This window comes from Lepisosteus platostomus, chromosome 21, assembly GCF_059453375.1.
Source record: "Lepisosteus platostomus isolate fLepPlt1 chromosome 21, fLepPlt1.hap1, whole genome shotgun sequence".
Lineage (NCBI taxonomy): Eukaryota > Metazoa > Chordata > Actinopteri > Semionotiformes > Lepisosteidae > Lepisosteus > Lepisosteus platostomus.
This window is the reverse complement of record NC_142631.1, coordinates 17149145-17168347: the sequence shown is the minus strand read 5'-3', so window position 1 is coordinate 17168347 and position 19203 is coordinate 17149145. Positions and strand designations below refer to the sequence as shown.

At 46.8% G+C, this 19203-nt stretch overlaps 1 protein-coding gene and 1 long non-coding RNA gene across 6 annotated transcripts in view; one reads left to right on the top strand and one right to left on the bottom strand.

Annotated features, from left to right (window-relative positions):
- Nucleotides 1-123: 123 nt before the first annotated feature.
- cntrl (centriolin) overlaps nt 124-19203 on the bottom strand; it is a 39735-nt gene continuing 20655 nt past the window's right edge. For 4 of the 5 annotated variants that reach the window (XM_088615270.1, XM_088615269.1, XM_088615271.1 and 1 more), the window contains 25 exons: nt 18657-18773; nt 17792-17936; nt 17059-17201; nt 16339-16531; nt 15055-15353; nt 14190-14335; nt 13404-13596; nt 13175-13305; nt 12527-12667; nt 12092-12218; nt 11620-11784; nt 11092-11251; nt 10145-10260; nt 9361-9578; nt 7870-8027; nt 7175-7248; nt 6194-6382; nt 4859-5084; nt 4134-4339; nt 3801-3929; nt 2966-3169; nt 2673-2735; nt 1952-2131; nt 1442-1550; nt 124-1332 (listed from right to left, as the gene is read on the bottom strand). In XM_088615270.1, coding sequence (XP_088471396.1) covers nt 1319-1332; nt 1442-1550; nt 1952-2131; nt 2673-2735; nt 2966-3169; nt 3801-3929; nt 4134-4339; nt 4859-5084; nt 6194-6382; nt 7175-7248; nt 7870-8027; nt 9361-9578; nt 10145-10260; nt 11092-11251; nt 11620-11784; nt 12092-12218; nt 12527-12667; nt 13175-13305; nt 13404-13596; nt 14190-14335; nt 15055-15353; nt 16339-16531; nt 17059-17201; nt 17792-17936; nt 18657-18773 — 3846 coding nt within the window. In that variant the 3' untranslated portion in view covers nt 124-1318. The other variant, XM_088615273.1, reaches the window with a different exon arrangement.
- LOC148644119 (uncharacterized) lies at nt 3928-6876 on the top strand. Its single transcript, XR_015928941.1, has 2 exons — nt 3928-4068; nt 6092-6876. It is a non-coding gene; the product is annotated as an uncharacterized LOC148644119 (long non-coding RNA).

Below are 19203 nucleotides of genomic sequence, written 5' to 3'. Positions count from 1 at the left end.
CAGGTGAATCTGAAATGAAACATTTGGACATAACAGATGCAGACAGCTTTAGTCCAGTGACTAAACAACTAGGAAAAAATTAAAGGAAAAATTTACTTGGAACAAAGACATTCATCAAGTACATAACAGCGTACAAAAATAAATATTTATTGCATTTTACATAGCTCTGCGTTATTAAATGATTCTGAAAGTGAAAAATGCTTCAAAATTCAAGCAAACAATACAAATTGGCATTAACAAAGATTTGCAATAGAAAGTTGCATAGGATGGCCAATGATATTGCATTTTTTTCAAATTTTAAAAACTTTACATGGAAAGACTTAATTGTGCAGTTATGTGTTCTTTCCAAACGCATTTTAATCCAGGTTTTAAATTGTATATAAATGTTTAGTTTAAGATAAGGGCACCTCCACAGATATAATAAACAGTAATATTAACCTTGAGAGTATTGACACTCATGCATTCACACTATGGGCATATAGTTTCTCCAGAATGATCAGAAGAGAAGTAAGCAATAATTACACATACTGTAAGAAAATGCACTTTTCATAGTATAACTGTGTCAAATAACTGCTACATCTATGTCTAAGTGAGAATTGCTCTTCACTATATTGCTTTTAAAGTAAAGAATGCCTTATGTGTGTTGCGCTGTGCTACACAGTTACATGGAGAGAAACCTGGTCAGACAGCTTGGGATTCAATCGCTCTTTCAAATTGTAAATGCAGTTAACTCACTTTAACTCAGTACCATAAAATGTTAGTCGATAAAAATATATAAATGAAAGTGGAAACACACACAAGTTCCAATGTCAGTAGTTCAATGATGTTCCAACATCCATCTGACTGCAGCACAAGCTGGATGGTTTTTTAAATCGAATGTAAAATAAATTTCTAAATTACACTCTAGGGGGTGCCTTTGCCCCTAGTTCTAGTGAGGTACAGTGTACAGCACAGTATACTTAGTCTCATGTACTTATACAATAATTCACATTTTGAGGTAAATGTCATCTGTTTCTTATCCAAAGACATGCTCTGGCCTATTCTGCTTTTTTTCATATATTTATATTAGGTACTTACAGTATAATAGTCTTTACTGTTTTACTCACAAATAAATGCTCAATAAAAACATAATCTTTGAAAAATGCTGGTCTAATGGCTGAGCACATGACAGAGTGAAATGGCTGAGTGGGTGTGTTTGGATAGATGTTATTCTGAGGTAGTGGGAGAGAACGTGCTGTGATTTGGCCCTGCTCATTTGGCTTTTACAAGGTGGGTTCAATGTGGTGCCAGTAGGGACATCGCAGGCGTAGGTACGTAGTTACCAGCTGCCTCCTGAGTAGGAAATTAGAATAAAAGGGTATTATGGAAAAGCCAAAGCATTCATTCCTTGTGTACAGGTGTACGGGAAAGGGTGTTCGTTGGTGTGCATTCAGCTCCTTACCTGGGTCTCTCTCTGGTACTGTAGGATCCAGTCGCACAGGGCTGTTTGACCGTGCTGCAGTGCCAGGCTGTCTCCCACAGGGGGAGCCAATACTCCTTGACAGGTCAGTCTGAAAAAACGGGGGAAGAAAGTTACCTCGCCCCTTCAACCCAGCTGCAGTAGAGCTCTGCCTTCTCATTTTCTCTTTCAGCATCTGGCTACAAAAGAGTGTTTGTGCCTGTGCAATCAATGGTGTATTCAATCTAATGTTTTGAAATGAAATACCAGATCATGCAATCCCTTTGGGATAAATAAAATCTCAATCTTGATGATCAGTGGAGTGATTTAAAAAAAAAAGAAAACTGAAGGCAAAAGAAACGTCATGAGAAAATCCTCATCTTGTATTTAATGGCCAGATTGCGATCGGATAAACAGTCTCAGAGTTTCCGGGAGAGGTTTTACAACATGAGGCGTAGAAGGGTGGTGGTACATCTGCCTCCTCTTCTGCAGCCTGGGTCCCAGCCCACTCACCCTGCCGTGTTTGAGTGGCGGCTCGCTGTTGATCGGGGACAGGGAGTCGGAGGAGCTGTTCCCCAGGAGCTCGTCCAGGGCGTCCACCCGCCTGCGCAGCCCCTGCAGGCTGCCCTCCGTCTGCTGCCTGCGCAGGCTCAGAACCTCTGCCTGCGTCCACATGCGTCTGCGCAGCTGAGCCTAGGAACACAGGAGCACGACCCCCCACGAGGAAGGACGAAAAGGGAATTACCTTACAGAAGAAAGCGTGCCCACTGTGTATAATTGTTTCCCAATCAAAAAAGAGCCTGGAGAACATGTTGCTGTTGACAACTGCAGTATTCGCTGGGCCATCATGTACAGAAAAGGTGATAGCATTGAGCCAAGCAGTGCTCTGCGATGCTGGTGTCCATAGACAAGTGTTGTATACTTTTGTATACGCACCGCGTCTCTGCTCGACAACAGTTTTCATGACACACATCTGAGCAGGCAATTTAACTTTATAAGAACCATGTATAAAGAGTGACAAACATGTTTTTCCTCAAATGAGCTCTATGAAGAGATCCTAAAAAAGGAAGATAAATGCTGAAATGGTACAATGTCCAACTTTTCGAGGTGCTGAAAAGCAGTGTTTTGAAATGTTTGATCTGGCAGCATGAAGAGTAGATACGTCAGTGAAGGTGGCCCTGAAGCTGGGAGCTCTGGGAAGCCCCTGTGGCTGCTGTTACACACACACACACACCTTGAGAAGGTCCTCCCGCTGCCTCAGTTTCTCCCGCAGAGCCTCTCCACGCCACTGCTCATCCTGGGCAGAGAGAGAGAGAGAGAGGGCGGCACAGCTCACAGTTCATTTCTCAGAATTCACACGAGGCTTGTTTCATCCTGTCAGCTTCAGGGAGCAAGTGTGAAGAAACGCTTGAAGCACAGGCTGGTTATGCTCCTGTCCCCACGCGGGCCCTCGCCTGTGTTGCACGCCGAGTCTCCTCGACACCCAGCACAGCCCGAAAGGGTTTTCAGTCCTGCAGAAGTACAGACCTTGGAGCTGCAGGCTGGCCGGCCTGGGGTGCTGGGGTAGTGGGGGTCGTTCTCCTTGAGGTCCTCCGTGTCCGCCCGGCGCCGGGGGCTGGGGTCCCGTTCCCCGATCCCGCTGGTCATCTCGGCCCTCACCTCCGACCTCAGGGAGCGCATGGCCCCCTTTATCTCCTGCTGGCGGGCCTCCATGTCCTCCTTCGTCCGCAGCTGGGCAGAGGAGGGAGTTACAGGAGAGGGCAGACAGTGCCAGGCCTGCGGGCACAAGCTCCTCGGTACAGGGATTCCCCCACACAAACAGGATCCGAGGCTCCCAACGCAAGAACAGATACAAATGTTCCACCGTTCATCATTCTACATCTGGATGTTGCGTACTACAAGGAGCTATTAATTTATGTCAGAAACGGTTAGTAAATACAATCAAAAGGCAACCTCTGCTGAAAATTAACTCCCATGTATCATTTAAAAACATTTAAAAAATGAAACCCCTACAAAACGGCAGTCCTAATACAACTACACACAAGTTTGCTTTACAGTAGGCTTTTACAACAGTACCACTGCTTCAGAACAGGTGTTGACATTAACAGCGAAGTACCACATCTATCCCACAGCAAAATAAAAAATGAACTGCAGCAGATCTAAAATGAACTTCAGTTCAGCAATCAGATCAGCTGGGAGAGTGTGTAGCATGAATGAAAGCTTTAACAGTCCAGGACAAAAACACACAGTCAGTCTAGATCATAGTAAGCGTTGTGTTGTAACGATGGAAGGAATCCCACTGGCTGGAACCCAGGCTCAGGGCTTGCTTTGCTCCGAGCTGCAAGAGTGTGGTCTGCGATACCTTGTCTTTGATTTGCAGCAGCTCCCTCGACACGGTGTTGAGCTCTTTCTGCAGGCTGCGGGCTCGCTGGTGATTCTCCCCCGCAGCCTGCTCAGCGGTGACCAGCTCCCTCTCCAGCCGAGCCTTCTCCTGGCACAGAACACCGGGCGCAAGTTAGCAACAGCCACTCGGGCAACCTGGTGCGTTTGCGACGAGGAGGGAGAGAGTGATCTGCCACTTACGATCTAACCCCACTGCGATAAGAAGACGAAACCCTCAGACGAACAAGGTACTGAACTAAACAATCTTCCCGTCATCCTCTAGTAAGAGAAGATCAGCCTTGACCTCACTCACTTGCAAGGCCTCTTGTGTCTGCTGCCTGTCAGCTTCGCTCTGAGCTCTCAGGGCCGCCAGCTTCCTGTCCGTCCTCAACCTCTCTGAGCGCAGAGTCTCCTGCAGGTGCTCCACCTCCCTGCGACACTCGTCCAGCTTCCTCTGCAGTCCAGCACACTCCTCTGCCCTGCCCTGCAGCTCCTTTTCTCTCTCCGCCAGCTCCTGTCCTGGAAACACAAACACGGAAGAGTGCTCGGCTTTTACAACACGATCACAATAGCCTGAAGGAAAAACACACATCAAAGACATGTACTCCCCACCTCGCAACCTTCGCCCTTCTAATTCTGGTCTCCTATCTGTCCCCCAAGCCCATCTACACTCTGTGGGTGACAGGTTCTTCTCCTGCTGCGCCCCAGAGCTCTGGAACTCTATCCCTAAGGATAACAACGAGCCACCCTCCCTGAGCTCCTTCAAATCTAGACTCAAAGCCTTCATCTTTAGAAGGGCCTTTACTTAACAGGTTCTGTTATATAGCCCTTTACTCCTACTGTATTACTGTAGACAGACCAGACCCTCCTCCTCCCATCCTCATGAACTAAACTAGATGAACCACTTTCTAATAGTGGTAGATCAGGGGGTAGCCTTTAAAACGGGAAGACCTCAAGCGGACTCGATCTAAAGAAAACCCATTCCTGTTCGTACAGCCGGAGCTTGTGGAATAAAGCAACATGCGCCCAGCTGCTTACTGAGGCGGGACAGCCTGTCCTGCAGGACGGCGCACTCCTCCTGATCTCTCCTCAGCCTCCGGCCCTGCTCCTCCATGTGGGACACTCCGGCTGCCGCCTGCTCCAGCTGGCCGCGCCGCTCCGACAGGGCGGCTTCCGCGGCTCGCAGCTGGCGCCGCAGCGTCTCCAGCCTGCTCCTCCGCACCTCCTCCGACTCCACCGCCTCCTCCTGCTGCCCCCGCAGGGACTGGACACACACAGGGAGAGGCCACAGAGTCAGGGCGCGGTGCTCAGGGGAAAACCCTGCAAAACCAGACAGGCACTCCGCAGGCATCCTGCAGAAGCTCAGGGCAGCCAGAGCAGTTCTGCACTCAAACAGCCGAAGAGAACTTGATGAGAAGAACTGAAATGAGGATGTTGAGATGGATTCTGCAGATTTCAATGAAATGAAGAAATCCGTAGACGATGTAGGGTGGTGGATGTGGTTGAGAAGATGCGAGAGGCGAGGTTACGGTGGTACGGACAGATCATGAGGAGGGACGTTGAGGAAGTAACAAAGAGGGTAATGGAATCTGAGGTGGAAGGTAACGGAGGAAGAGGCAGGCCTAGAAAGAGATGGATAGATTGTGTGAGAAAAGATATGGAGGTGTGTGAAGTGAGTGAGGGAGATGTGCTCGACAGAGACAAGTGGAGAAGAGCAACCAAAGCAGCTGACCCCAGGACAGTCTGGGACTGAGGCTGTGAAAAAGAAGAAGAAGAAGACTCAAACAGCCAAAGACTGGAACAGAAAAGAGGAGACAGCCGCTTGGGATTTCAAACTGAATTGTGCTCGAAACTACTGAAGCCTCTGAGCTCAATTAGAAGTTCAACCTGTGAATATGAATTACTTCTATGTTACTTAAATTGTACACAAAGTGAAATACTAAATCTCAAATGGAATACGTTTCGATTGCAGGACCATAAAATTTGCCAGCTGAGATGCATGTCAGCGACTTGTTATTCGTGTATTTACTGTAGCTGTCTGAAACTGAGATCCTGGTTATGACTGTGCATATTCAAACTGGGGCGGGGAAAAACATTGAATGTTCAAATTCAAAGCTCATTCAGTGTCCCGAGTCACTTAAATAAAAGTCTTAGCTATATTGCCCACAAAAAATCCCATCCAGGGACAGTACAGCAAGATCCCTGGCAGCAAATTTTCATAACAGTGAATATTATGTATTGAGTGCATAACATTTGTTGTACATTTTGAAGACTAAACCTAGGACCAGAGAGCAGCAGGTGGAAGTCAAGTTATTGACATGGAGGATTTCCGTATGTCTGGACCTTCGCCGTCGCCGTGCTGCAGGTGCTCACCCTCTCCTGCTGTTCCAGACGGGCCTGGTGCTTCTCGATCTCAGCCTGCAGGTCTCGCAGCTCCTGGTCCAGCCTCTGCTCCCTGCGCTGGTTCTCCTGGAGCCTCTGAGCACCGCGGTCCAGCGCCTCCTTCAGCGCGGACTGCTCAGCCAGCAGCTCATCGCGCCTCTGGGTGGCAGCGCGGACGTCCTGCACACACAGTGATGGAACACTACAGCACCCACCGCGTTTCCAGATCTTACTCTTGGAAATTGCAAAAGCTGTGTAATGTGCTAAAAATAACAGCAATAGGAACTATCATAATTGTAAAAATGTCCACCTCACTATATAGCTGTGCATTGATTCTTTTGATGCAGAATGCATGAGCTACTAATGTAAAACAGACTATTGCATTATACTGTGCATTCATATAAAATAGTATTTTGTTACTGAAACTGAAACATTTCTATCATCAATTCCATTATCAATTTCTATCATTCTAAAATTGTGGCAGCCCTGCATGCAAATTGTGTGATTATTCTATACACTAGACTGTATATTCCTACAATATTCCATGTAGAAAACCACCACAGACAGGACAGAAATTAACTTAGAAACTACATGTAACAAACACTGTTGCCAAATTGATAAAGAAAAGCATTAAAATTCTATTCTTAAATAAAATAAAAATAATTTATTAATCACCACTTTGATTTATTTTTTGCAGTTATCTATACTATTAAAATATTATCCAGCCCCTAATTAATTAATGTATTCCTCTAATGTTCACCAGCTTTATCCAACACATAGTACCGATGAGCTGCTTACACAGAGGAAGGAGTTCTCCCAGATGTTTCAACACGCTGAGAACAAATTCAATTGTAATTCAGCTGTTTTGCCTCGGCATGTTGTTACTGTGGTTCTCGGCGGCTCACACCAGTATGCTGGTGGAAATAGGTTGAGGTTTGCTCGTGCAGCCTGCCCTCCCCACTGCCCTGTTACCTCCTCCACCATTCGGAGCTGCTGTCTAGCGTCTCCGAGGTCATCCTTCACCACCTTCAGTTCTTCAGTGCTCTCTGAAACAAGAAGGGAAAATTTCAAACACTCCACCTTCCAAGCCATAGTGTAAAACACAAATCCTGAGGTACAGTCCTAGAATTAACAATTTTCCATCCATTTTAAAACCTTGAATATGACTTAGATAAATATTACTAGGTTTTCTTTTTAAAGATTGTGCTAGAATTATGACCAGAGTTTAAAACCCTCACTTCAACTGTAGCTTTTCATCTGCTGTCAAAAGACTCTCCTTAACCTTTGGAAGATCCTTCATCTCTGTTCTACAAAAGACATCTTCTAAAAATGATGTGGTCCTGACTGTTCTTCGACTATCGAAAGCAACGTTTAATTAACGCACCCGCGATTTATTCAAATGATTACCTGCAGCCCTGTGTGAACGAGCACAATTAATCTTATCTCGGTCCTTTCAAAAGGAATTCCTCTTGTGGCTCAACCCAGTATCAGCAGCCTATATTCTATGGCTGCTCTATTATCAGTTCATTTTTCATCTCAGCAGAGATCTAGACCTTTAACTGACTACACTACACAAGCAGGGGGAAGTCATCTTGCTGTGTCATGTGACCCAGAAAGTGGAGAACATGCACAGAGCCAGTTCCCAGAGGTCAAATGTGTTTCAGAACCTTCCAGCTGTTGCTGGGTGGCGGTAACATCGCGGCTCATCTCTTGTCGGAGGCTCTTGGCCTGGCTGAGGTCCTGCCTCATCTGAGCCAGCTCTGCTTCCAGCCTTGACCTCTCCGCCTCTGACACCCTGACGCTCTCCTCCGTGATTTTCAAGGACCTGACACAGGGTGGAAGATTGAAAGGAGTATGTTAATTGAACAGGAGCTACAAGGCTGTACACACATTTCACTGTTTAGGAAATGCTTAAGGATTAGGGTCAAGTTTATATTTACCATTACATTGAGTGCTGCATTTTTTCCAACATAAATACAACAAATGCGCAATTAAAAACGCATTGGGTATATTATGGTATTTACATTTTAAATAGTGAGCATTTAGGATTGTTTATTGTGTGAATCGAACTGTCCTGTGGGATAGTAAAATACTGAGCCTGAGTCCTCACAAAAAGTAAAGGCACATAGTCAGTGAATAGCCGTTTCTAAGCACATCTGTATAAAAAGACATTAGAAAAACACTGACCCTAATTAAAGCAAGAACAGTCAGGGATATAACCGTGACCCTCAATGGGCAATACAGATCACTTGGTTGATACTGCATTATTACAGAGTCTGTCTGAGAGGGGAGCAGCCTGTAGAATAAACTATTCTACTTCAAAAGATGAGTCATTAGCCCAGAGAAACCAGGTAACTAGCACTGTGGCTGCAACCATCTGACCCACCTGCTAATCATTTACAGAAATTCCAGGAAGAAACAGCCAAGGTTGGAGGCTACTTAGGAGCAACACTGACACATAAAAAGACTAATTTGCTGATGTCCAGAGAAAATCTAAGCTGAAGTGCTCTGTTCACTAATGAATGCCATTTTCAACAATGCTGAATTTACAGCGAGGAAAATGTTGGGGTGACAAAGGCGGGACTTCTTGAAAACCCTGTTGAGATCTTGCAGTGGCCAGTTTTTCTCCTGTCTGCCAGCCAACCAGCCCACCCTTGCTAGCCAGCTGCAACAGCACAGGGAGAATGGCAGAACTGTCCCGAGGCTGTCCAGCTTCATGCGCCAGTGCTGCCTGGACTGGGTTAACGCTCAGGGAACTCATGCCCAGCATTTCCAAGTTCGTGTTTTCACCTTGACATGTGCCGTGTTCCATACTGAAAACTTAGGGCTTTTTCAGTTTATATTTTCTGTGATTTTGTTTCATGTCAACATTTAAAATACGTGACTCCATTTATCCGTCATGAGTGTTTCTTTTGTGCATCTATATATATATATATTCCTAGCACAGTTTCAGGTTGCACACAGCACCATACTGCTGGGTATTTTCATACCAATCTATTCTAAGTCATATTTCCAAATTAGTCCTCTATTACTGAAGTCACTGTGCACTTCACTCAGCTGATGTAAACCTTGAAATTGGCTCCTGGAACATTATTTGTTCCGTGGGCACAGCTTGGTAAAACCAGAGTTTTCAGGGTTCTGTTGTGTTGCCCCCATACCGTTCGGCCTGGGTCAGTTTTCCGTCCAGGTTCTGGCACTGGTCCTCCAAAAGGCCCCTCTCCTTGGCCAGGGTGTCCACAGTGGCCCGCAGAGACTCGGTTTCCTGCCGCAGGCCGTCCAGCTCCTGTCTCTCCTGCTCCAGCAGCTCCCGGTTGCGCTCGCACTCAGCCCCCTGGCGCTGTGCGTCCAGCAGCCCGCTTTCCAGCTCCACCTTCACCTACAGGGAAAGGGAGCAATCCAGTCAGCTCCACCGGCCCTGTGAGGACGGTGCCAGGGACACAACAGCTCCTGTCTGGGCTCGGAGGGGACGGGATGAATACCCTCTCGGCAGCTTAATCTCATTGAGCCTCCAGTCTGAGGACAGCTGTTTCTTTCAGAAGGTATGTTTTGTGCACGTTTTAACGCAAGAAAAAACAAACAAACACTGGAGGCGGTAGGACAGTGATCAAAGAGGAACTATGACATCAAGCAAAGAAAACCAAGGGAGATCCCTTTCACAACCGACGGACTAAAAATCACAAATATTAAGTGATTTTTAGCTGATCATGCTGTATACAAAGAAAATGGACTTTTATAGCCCTGTGTTGCCTCAGATTCTCACAGCAAGCAGGTCAATTTCAGGCCTGCGAAACGGGCATGGGTCTAGTTGCCCCGTGTTGCCGCGTGTTGCCCTGTGTTGCCCTGTGTTGCCCTGTGTTGCCCCGTGTTGCCCCGTGTTGCCCCGTGTTGCCCCGTGTTGCCCCATGGATAAGCCCCTGCCACGCCTCCTCTCCCGGCTCCGACCTGCAGCAGGCTCCTCTGCGTCTTCTCCAGCTCGTCCAGCTTGTGGTCGTGCCGCAGCTTCACGCCCTGCAGCTCGCTGCTCTCCAGCTGGATCATCTCCAGCACGTGCTTCAGCTCTGAGTGGAGGAAGGGAAGAGCAGGACACATGACATCACGGCCTTCCTTCACTACTGAGCCCCTGCTGGCTCCGATTCTATTCCTCATTTCCCCCTTGTAAACAAAGCATCCTTTTTGTATAGGGTGGAATTAATTCCACATTGAAAAGTAGATAAAAAGAATAATGTATTGACCACAACCTTCTTGTGGCTGACAAACCTTCACAGCCAAAACATTTTTGTTTTCACATCTTTCTACTTTTCAGCTTTAAATTAACTTGTTACCTTTAGTATAGAAGTAATTGGGAGCTTAAAAAAAAACTGCAATGAATTAATTACTTGGAAACTAGTTTTGCTCACTGCACTACAACAACATGGTTGCTGTTGCTGTTCTAGAGGAAGTACAAAGGAGAACAACCAGACTTGTTGCCGGCTTGAAGCGAATGGAATATATGGACAATCTAAGGGAACTGGACCTGTCACCTGGAAGAGAGACAACTACTTAGTCACTTGTTTTAGGTATGCAAAATCCAAAAAAGGTGAGGAGAATTTTAGTTAAGGGATCTTTAAAGCAGGACAGGAGATACTTCTTCAAACAGAGGGTTGTAGCAATCTGGAACCGATTTCCAGAACAGGTGAATCTGACTACAAGGAATCATTTAAGAAAGAGATGGATTTCTTTGAACATTAAATTATAACCAACCAAATAAGCAAGACATCCTCTTCTCATTTGCAACCTTTTATGTCCTTATGAAAACTATAAAGGCTATCTGTAATGATTTATGAAGACATTTATGATTTATCTAGGCAACAATGCAACGAACTGGATGAGGCCCTGAGCGGATTTCTCACCTGCTTTGTGCTTGTTTATCTGGGACAGGATGTTCTGTAGGGTCTCCTCTTCTCTCTGGCCCTCCTGTTTGAAGAGGGAGATCTGAGCCCTTCTCTCACTCAGCTGGGACCCCAGGTCCTCCTTCTGTGCACTCAGGTCCTCCAGATTAGCCCTGAGCTCCTGAGACAGACCAGCCAGGACTTTTCAGTGGCATCAACAAACATCAATCACAAGCACCAGCTCCCTCTAGAAAGACATCTAGGATGCAAACGAATGCTTCAATGATGGCGTTGACCTCACCAAACCATCAATCTTTGCACATCCATACATGACAAGTCATGAAAAAACACACATGCTGGTAAAGTGCTGCAACAGGTTAAAAGTGTTTGTCACTGCACGGGGTGTATATCTTTAAGATGAAACCCACGTCAGAAGCACAGGTTTGACACCCAGCTGGGCTGCACACTCATGGCTCTGCCCCAGCAAGCAGCTCAAGTCCACAATCCCGTGCTACAGCGAAGCTCTCATGCATGGCGGAGGGGGGTAACCTTGAGCTGTCTCTGCAGGTCCCGCACGTCCTCCTCGCCGCCGCGCAGCACGTCCGCCAGGCCCTGCTGTCGCTGCTCCACGCACTCCTGCAGGAGGCGCTGTTCCTCTTTCCTCTGCCCCACTTTCCTGTCCAGCACGGCCAGCTGCTCCTGCTGCAGAGCCACCTGCGTGACAAGCCATCGACACCCTTCAGACAGCTCTGACATGTCAGACTGGGACAGGAAGGTATCAAAACCCTCCAGCCTTCTCTGTATCTGTGAGGACCTGTGTCATTTTCCATCAGCAGGATCATATTTTGCAGGTAACCGTCATATCTAGCTTAGCTAGGCAAGTGAATTGTGGGCCACAAGTGTTGAGGATCAGCATTGGATTGTCATTGGCTCCAGTAAGTTTTTCTCCCAGAGAAAACGGTGGTCTGTGATTACACCAGTGGGAGAGCAGTGACTGGCGGAAGCAGTGTCCGTGGGTTACCTGGCTGTTGAGTCTCTCCAGCTCACTCCTCCGCTGGGACAGCAGGCCCTCGGCCTCCCTCATCGTCTCCAGATGTTGGGCCTCTTTGCTTTGTGCCAGCTGCAATTCTGCCTGCAGGGTCTCCAGGCTATTCACAGAGGACAGCCACTGGAATTAACATCACTTGCATCCATTCTTTTCAGATAATGGACAAAACAATAATCCTGTGCTGGATGATGACCCATTCATTTGTCCTCAATTATTCATTTTATTAAATTCCATTATTCATTGTATTGCTGTATTTGAATCCTTACTTTTTTCTGGGATCCCAAGCAGGCTGTCTTTTATGCTTCAATAAATAACATATTAAAGGCACATCAAACTAATATTTATGTTTTTTTCTAAATGTAAACCGCGTTTTCACTCATAATACAGGTGTGAAGTTTCAGGTGTCACCTCTCTGCCACGGTCGCCATCTTCTGATTAAGAACCTGGAACTCGGAGTCTCTGGAGGACACAACCTGCTGTATCTCCTTCAAGACAGCCTCCTGCTCTGCCTTGTGGTCTTCAAGCTCTTTCACATTATCTTGTAAATCCCTAAAGAAGCAGAATATACTTTTTAATTATGTAGAGCTTCACAAAACTAGATGACCAGCAAATGTGCTTGGAAAGTACATGGGACCTAAAGACAGCTGTACATGCAAGAAAGCCCTCAAACGTCGTACATCAGAAGCGCTGTAGATGTGAGCTCTGGCCAGGCGATGTGAGAGACTCTTACAGGAAATGTTTACTCCAAGTTATCGCTGCTAAAGGGGATGGCACAAGTTACTGAATCAAGCTGCACTTCATTTTTCTTACAAAGACGTTGAATGCTGGCTGATTTTTTAAATAAATGATAACACAAGAAAATTCCGCTTTGTCATTTCTCAAACAAGGTTAGTTTTATCTGCTAGTATGAATCGGTGAGGACCAGGTGAGAGATAAATGTGTGGAAATATGTTGAACCATAAAGGCCGAACGGGGTGTACTCAACGGCGACCCAGGAAGAGCGCTGACCAAAGCAGTCGCCACACATACGCCGTCCTCGCATGGCGGCTGGGCTACCTGAGCTTCTGGCTGGCCTGGACCAGCTGGGTGGCCGTCTCCTGGGCACGACGCTCCAGCTCCTCTGCATCCCGTTCCGTGTCTTCCAGGCGTCGTCTGGCGTTGCTGTAGCGCTGGACAGTCTCCCTGGTCTGGTGTGGAAGAGACGCCGGCGCCCAGGTTACCCACCTCTGCGCGTGTCTGTCTGTGTGTGCGTGCGCGCGACAAGGAGCCGAGGAGGCTGGCTCACCTTGGCCCGGGTGTCCTTCAGCTCGGTCTCCGCCTCCGCGAGGAGCCGGTCGGCCTCCCTCAGCTCGGCTCGCCTCCGGAGCAGAGTCCGCTCCAGGCACTCCGTCTCCTCCCGCGCGTCGCCCTGCTCTCGCAGAGACCTCTCGAGCGCCAGCTCCGTCACCAAAGACCCGCCCACGCCCTCCAGGATCTCCCTGGGCCACAGGACAACCGCAGTTAACACAGCACGGACGGCTTTAAACCTGCTGTAGATTCGCTGAAGACGCCTTCCTTCCTCCAGGTCTTTTGAAGCCAACCTTGGAAGCTGTTACCACGTTGGAAACAGGTGCTCATACCCAGTTTTAGCTGTGTGGGTTCTAGTTTGTTTTGTGCTTGAGCGACAGTGATTCAACAGAACACAGAGAAGATGCCTTTAAATAAAGGTTACAGTAGGAGGTAAAAAGAGATCACTGGTCTCAAGAGCTGTGTGCGATCTTGCTCATTAAGCTAGCCTTTTTTTTGCCTTTTGTAAAAGGTCCTATGCTCCGTTTCAAAGTGTTTTCTGTGAGCCATGGCCGAGCCAGGCCACACTCCCATGCAGCACAAGAAAGCACAGCAGGAAAATGACGGGAAGAAAGCTATCAGCTCATTCCGAAAGAGTGAGAGTTGCTGTTAGGAAGTGGGTGGGAGTGTTAAAGGACGAAGGGGTGCTGGAGGACCTGAAGATATTGGATGTCGTGAAAGGGGAGCAGACATGGAGGAAGCGAACCTGCCCGGAAGAGGAGCTCTGTGCCCGGGAGAGCGGTACCTGTGCCGGCGGTGTCTGCCCACAGCCCTGCGCAGCTCGTCCAGCTCCTGCTCCAGGTCCCGGCGCTGGGCCCGCAGCCCGCGGGCCTCGTCCCCCTGCCGCCTCTGCTCCGCCACCGACTCCTCCAGGCGACACAGCTCCTTCTCCTGCAGCGAAGGCCAGGCCTGTCAGCCCACAACACGGTCTGCTCGTGCTCTAGGCTGAAACCTGCAACGAGCTGTTCTGAAGTTTTTGTAATCGCTAGATTATCTATTAGCCTGGGATCCTTCAAAAAAAACATCTCGGAGAGACTGGGACAGACCATCAGGCCATTAAGCTAACTAACAACCAACCAAATTCAATATGCCCCTGCCTGTTAGCACATACTGCACTATGTTCTAGTCACTTAAGAGTGAATGCCTGTGGAAGATCACAGCACTCTTCATGTCCATTAGGTATCTGAACCACTTCCCTGTCCTTCAGGGATATGAACTGCTTTGTATTCAGGCCAGAATGGGAACGAGTTATAGTTCAGGTTCCTATTTTCAGACACTCACTCTCTCCATCTGGAAATCCATGGCCACATTTCTGCTGCGCCATCGGTCATCCGTTAATGCTCACTGAAACATTAGCGGCCCGGTTACTAGATGTCCGTTCTATTTCAGTTTAAACACACGGGGTCCCGGCCGAACGCAAGGGTTTGGAAAGGACTCCCCAAGGCAGAAGAATCTGAGGGCTGCTGCTCAGTGGCATCACAACATAGATTTAAACTGCATTTGCAAGATTTTAGGGAGACTATTCAATTGAAATAACACGGAGATAAATGTATACTTAACAAATAAGATGAGTTCTAGTTTGATCCCTTATTCCCAGGAATATCACATACCAGTTCATGATGCTCTGGGACGTTGCAGTGCAGCACTCCGGTGGGCGCTAATGGCACAGTGAAGTTGGCAGGAGGGGGTCCGTACACCAGCTGGAGCCCTGCAGGAGGGGGTCCATAGATGACTGTTCCAGGCCTGACGGAGGTGCTGGAGGCCAGAGGGGCGTAGATCACCGTGCCCTGGGGGAGGGGCGAGCCATCGGGAAGGACTGTGTAAATGGCCGAGCCTGGAGGAGGGGTGAACTGGTCCCCAGAGACACTGCTGCCCCCTTCACTCTCCTCGCCACTGTCACCAGGGTCATCTGCACACAAAATCAAATATATTTGGATAGAAAATACAAATAATTTGGAACTACTAAGTGGTGATTTAAAGGTTTAGGTAAAGATCGAGCTGTACCAGAATACCCCTTTAAGCATAAACATGAAACGTCTGCAAATCCTGAGACTTGCTTCTAACTCAACATCTCCAACACTGTTTTACAGTACAGTACAGTATCTGCATTCATTATCTATTATTCATATCTGCATCATTTATTTTTGCAGGTTGTTGAACAAGTTGTCTTAACTCTATTCTTTTCAACAGAAAGGAGCTGCGTGCTGTGTACAATAATAACAACACATACAATATGCAAAATAATAAGACAATGTCATTTCTAAAGGGCAACAAATATTGCAAAATATACTGGGATCTACTGGAAACACACTGAATGTTTACGGCCTTATAAAAGGATTGTGTTATAGTACCAAATACCAAAAACACAGATTACTGCGTATAGCATGGACGTTCTTGTGACATGACACAAATGTCAAGTCACTAAACTCACAAGAACTTCGGCGTTTTTGCTAATGTCATCTATAAAATGTGGTCATGTTTAAATACTTTGCTCCTGTTATACCATCACTGTGGCAGTTCTCGCATACTGACTAGTGTTCCTCATGAAACCAACATCTACCAAAACAAAGCTGACTTGATCTGTTAAACCCCGTCATGGTCTGCCATCGACCCACCTGCTAATCCAAAACAAAGTATACTCTCCTAGAACTCGGAGCGACCCAAGAGTGGACACGCCTTGTACTTATCCTCAGACATACAGAACTAAGGAGTTAAAATTGGTCAAAAGAGCTTAAAGACAAAGGATAATTACAAAATCAATTGGCGACTCAGGCATTTATATTCATCACCAGATAGAGAGACAACAGCAGTTTGCTCTTTTCTCTTGTTTGTATTTATCAAGCAAACCACACGGTCGCAGTGCTTTGTGGTTAGGAAAAGAACGACTTTGTTACCTTTGCACCCACGGGTCTTCCAGGTCCCACTCTTGAGGGGGGAATAAATCCAATATCCTCCAGCAGCGGGGGCCGCAGTCTGGCCCCTCCTTCTTCTACTCGGCCTGGCGGGACGGCGCCCCCTTTCAGGAGAGGCCGGGTACTGCGAGCCCAAGCCAGAGTCATGAGTACTCTGTGAGCCTACACTGGGTGCCTGGAACCGGGGAAATACTGGCAGTTTTAGACACTTTTGCAAAAACAATGACTATTATACTGAACTAGAAAGAGATCTCATTTCTTAAACGCTAGTTTACTGATCACTAAGTATAAAAAAAAGTCAGATATCTCAGACTACAACCTTCCAAGACTCCTGTTATGTTAAACAGAAAATTGACCATTCCATTCTGTTGGTGTGAAAAGTGTGACCACGTTACAGTACCAATATTCAATGGCACTATGAATAATCTTAATTACAAGTCTTTCAAACAATGTACTGTTCGTGCAAATCATTTTTCAAACGTAAAAAAAAAACATAAAACTTGAGCTTTCTTGTTGCTTTGAATAAAAGCCCTTTGCCATTCTCAAAAATACCCAAAAAAGATTTCTGTGCACTTCGGCTTTCCTCTGGAAATAATACTAACAATCCCTATTTTAGCCAACAGTTTGACTCAATGGTAAATGAAGGGTTATGTGGTTAACATCTACAGTAATTTCCTGAGGAGATTTGTAGCTGTTGCTTACATTAGGGGCTGCTGGCATGTAATACCAGTAGCCTTTCCTGCTGAAAGGGTCACTTAGGCTGGACACAAAGTCACTCTGCTGGGCTAGCGTGTCCCTCAGAGCCCCGATCTCTTGGACCAGTTCCTCCAGATTCCCACTGTTCTCTACAATGACAAGGACAACACTCAGAGGGGAGAAGCTAACATCATTCTTAACACAGAGCATTGGCAGCAAATCCTAGTAGCATCTCCATTCCATAGCACTGCAGTTCTTGGTTTTTTTTACATGGGAATAATATAATTGTAGTTATTTATGGTTAGCTCAGAATTGTGCAAAAGTATTTATCCATTATCTGAAAGCTGCTCATTCTGGTTCGGCATTGTCTCTGTGTTTGCTCCTGTGCTCGTCTTTGCGTCTTCTCTGACCCCTGCTTCGTCTCCCCACTGTGTTCCTGGATCAGCAGCATGGCTGGTGAGTTTGATCCAAGTTACTTCTAAACTTAAATCTGAAACTGCAAGCATCAATCAAGTATAAGACAGCACTTCAAAACTAGAGAATTACACCTTATCTTTCTTTTAGAATTGACAATAAATGACAAAAACTCCACTGCCACTGGCTAGGGTTGTATTTTGCACCAGACGTCTCCCATGACTGCTCCTTCTCTATGTCCATCCTCCTCACTGTGTTCTACTCCCACGATGCACTAGAAGAAATATACTGCTGTGATAAAGATATGGAGTGAGAGCCCACGCACCCTCCCTGGCCCTGGCCAGCTGGTCTCGGAGCCTGCTGGTCTGGGCCCGCTGTCTCTCCAGCGCCCGGGCCAGCCTGTCCAGCTCCAGCTGCTGATTGGTGGAAGCCAGGACCCCAGCTTCCGTCCGATCCACCTGCTCTCGTACCTGCAACAACACTGCACTCAGGTGATGTGCGCTAAAACAAGGAGACCCCCGTCTCCGACACCCATTCCGATCAGCTGACTGGCTCTCGCGCAATCACAACCCTGGTAGTGCTCAGCCTGGAACGTGCTTCCACAGGAAGAATTCCACTCCCACCCAGCTAAAGGTATAAACCAGGTCTGAATGATCAAACCCAGGGCAGTGTTGGGACCACAGAGCTCAATCAGCATTCCAGGAGAGCATTTAATGATTGAGCTACTCAGAAGCACCAAAGATCGTTATCTTTATTTGCTGACAATTGTTTTGGTACTAATGTATATTATTTTGAGCTGCTGTTGTTATTATGACTTCAGAACACACCAACTCACACTAAGCAGTGAAGGTTAGAATATGGAAGATGTTAGGGTTTTGTACTTTCGCGGTAAAAACATCAATTTAGATTAAGAAGTTCAACAAGTTTAAGGAAAACTCCAGCTTTATAAAGCCAGATTAAGCGTCACAAGATACTAAGCAGGAAAAATCATGAGAAACACGTATGGACAAGAAGACTTTCCTACCATCAGGCCATATAGTTTCACAATTGATAAATCGTTTATTTTTAGTGTCACAATATTAAGCAGAATTTGAAAGAACATGTTGTAACTTCCACAGCACTGCTCCACATCAATCATTTTCTTTGAAGGATATCAATACTTTTTCTCATGCCGAGAAGAGAAAGCCTACCTGCTGCTCCCTGTCCTCCAGCAGTCTCTGCAGCAGCTCGATCTCTGCCTCTGCCCTGGCCAGATCTCTGCCAGCCCTGTCAGCCTGAGCCCTGCTCCCTTCCAGCTCATCCACCTCCTGGGGATTCACACACAATCGGATGGTCACACGCCGACTCCCCACGAACCATGGAATTATCACATCAGATGGCAGGGAATAAAACGGCCAACACACGGCAAAGCTGTTTGGACCGTCTTGTCTCCAGGCTTTCCTGCTGTCTTTGATGAAAGATTTCAGGCAATACAATGTGTATGTGAAAGAACCAATAGCAATTGAATTATACAGAGTGTAACTCTTCAAAATTCTCATGCTCAAGCTAAACAAAACGTTCGTAAAGGAGCCCAAGTGTCGAATTTCTACGAAGAGTTGTTCCGATGAGAGCCTCCCTGTTTGTTATTTCTGCTTCGGTGCATATTGTGTCTTAATAGACAACACAGCTGCACCTTATCAGGAAATACATTATTTCAAGTCATGTCCCTGTATCCTGTGTCTGGCTGATTGATTGTTC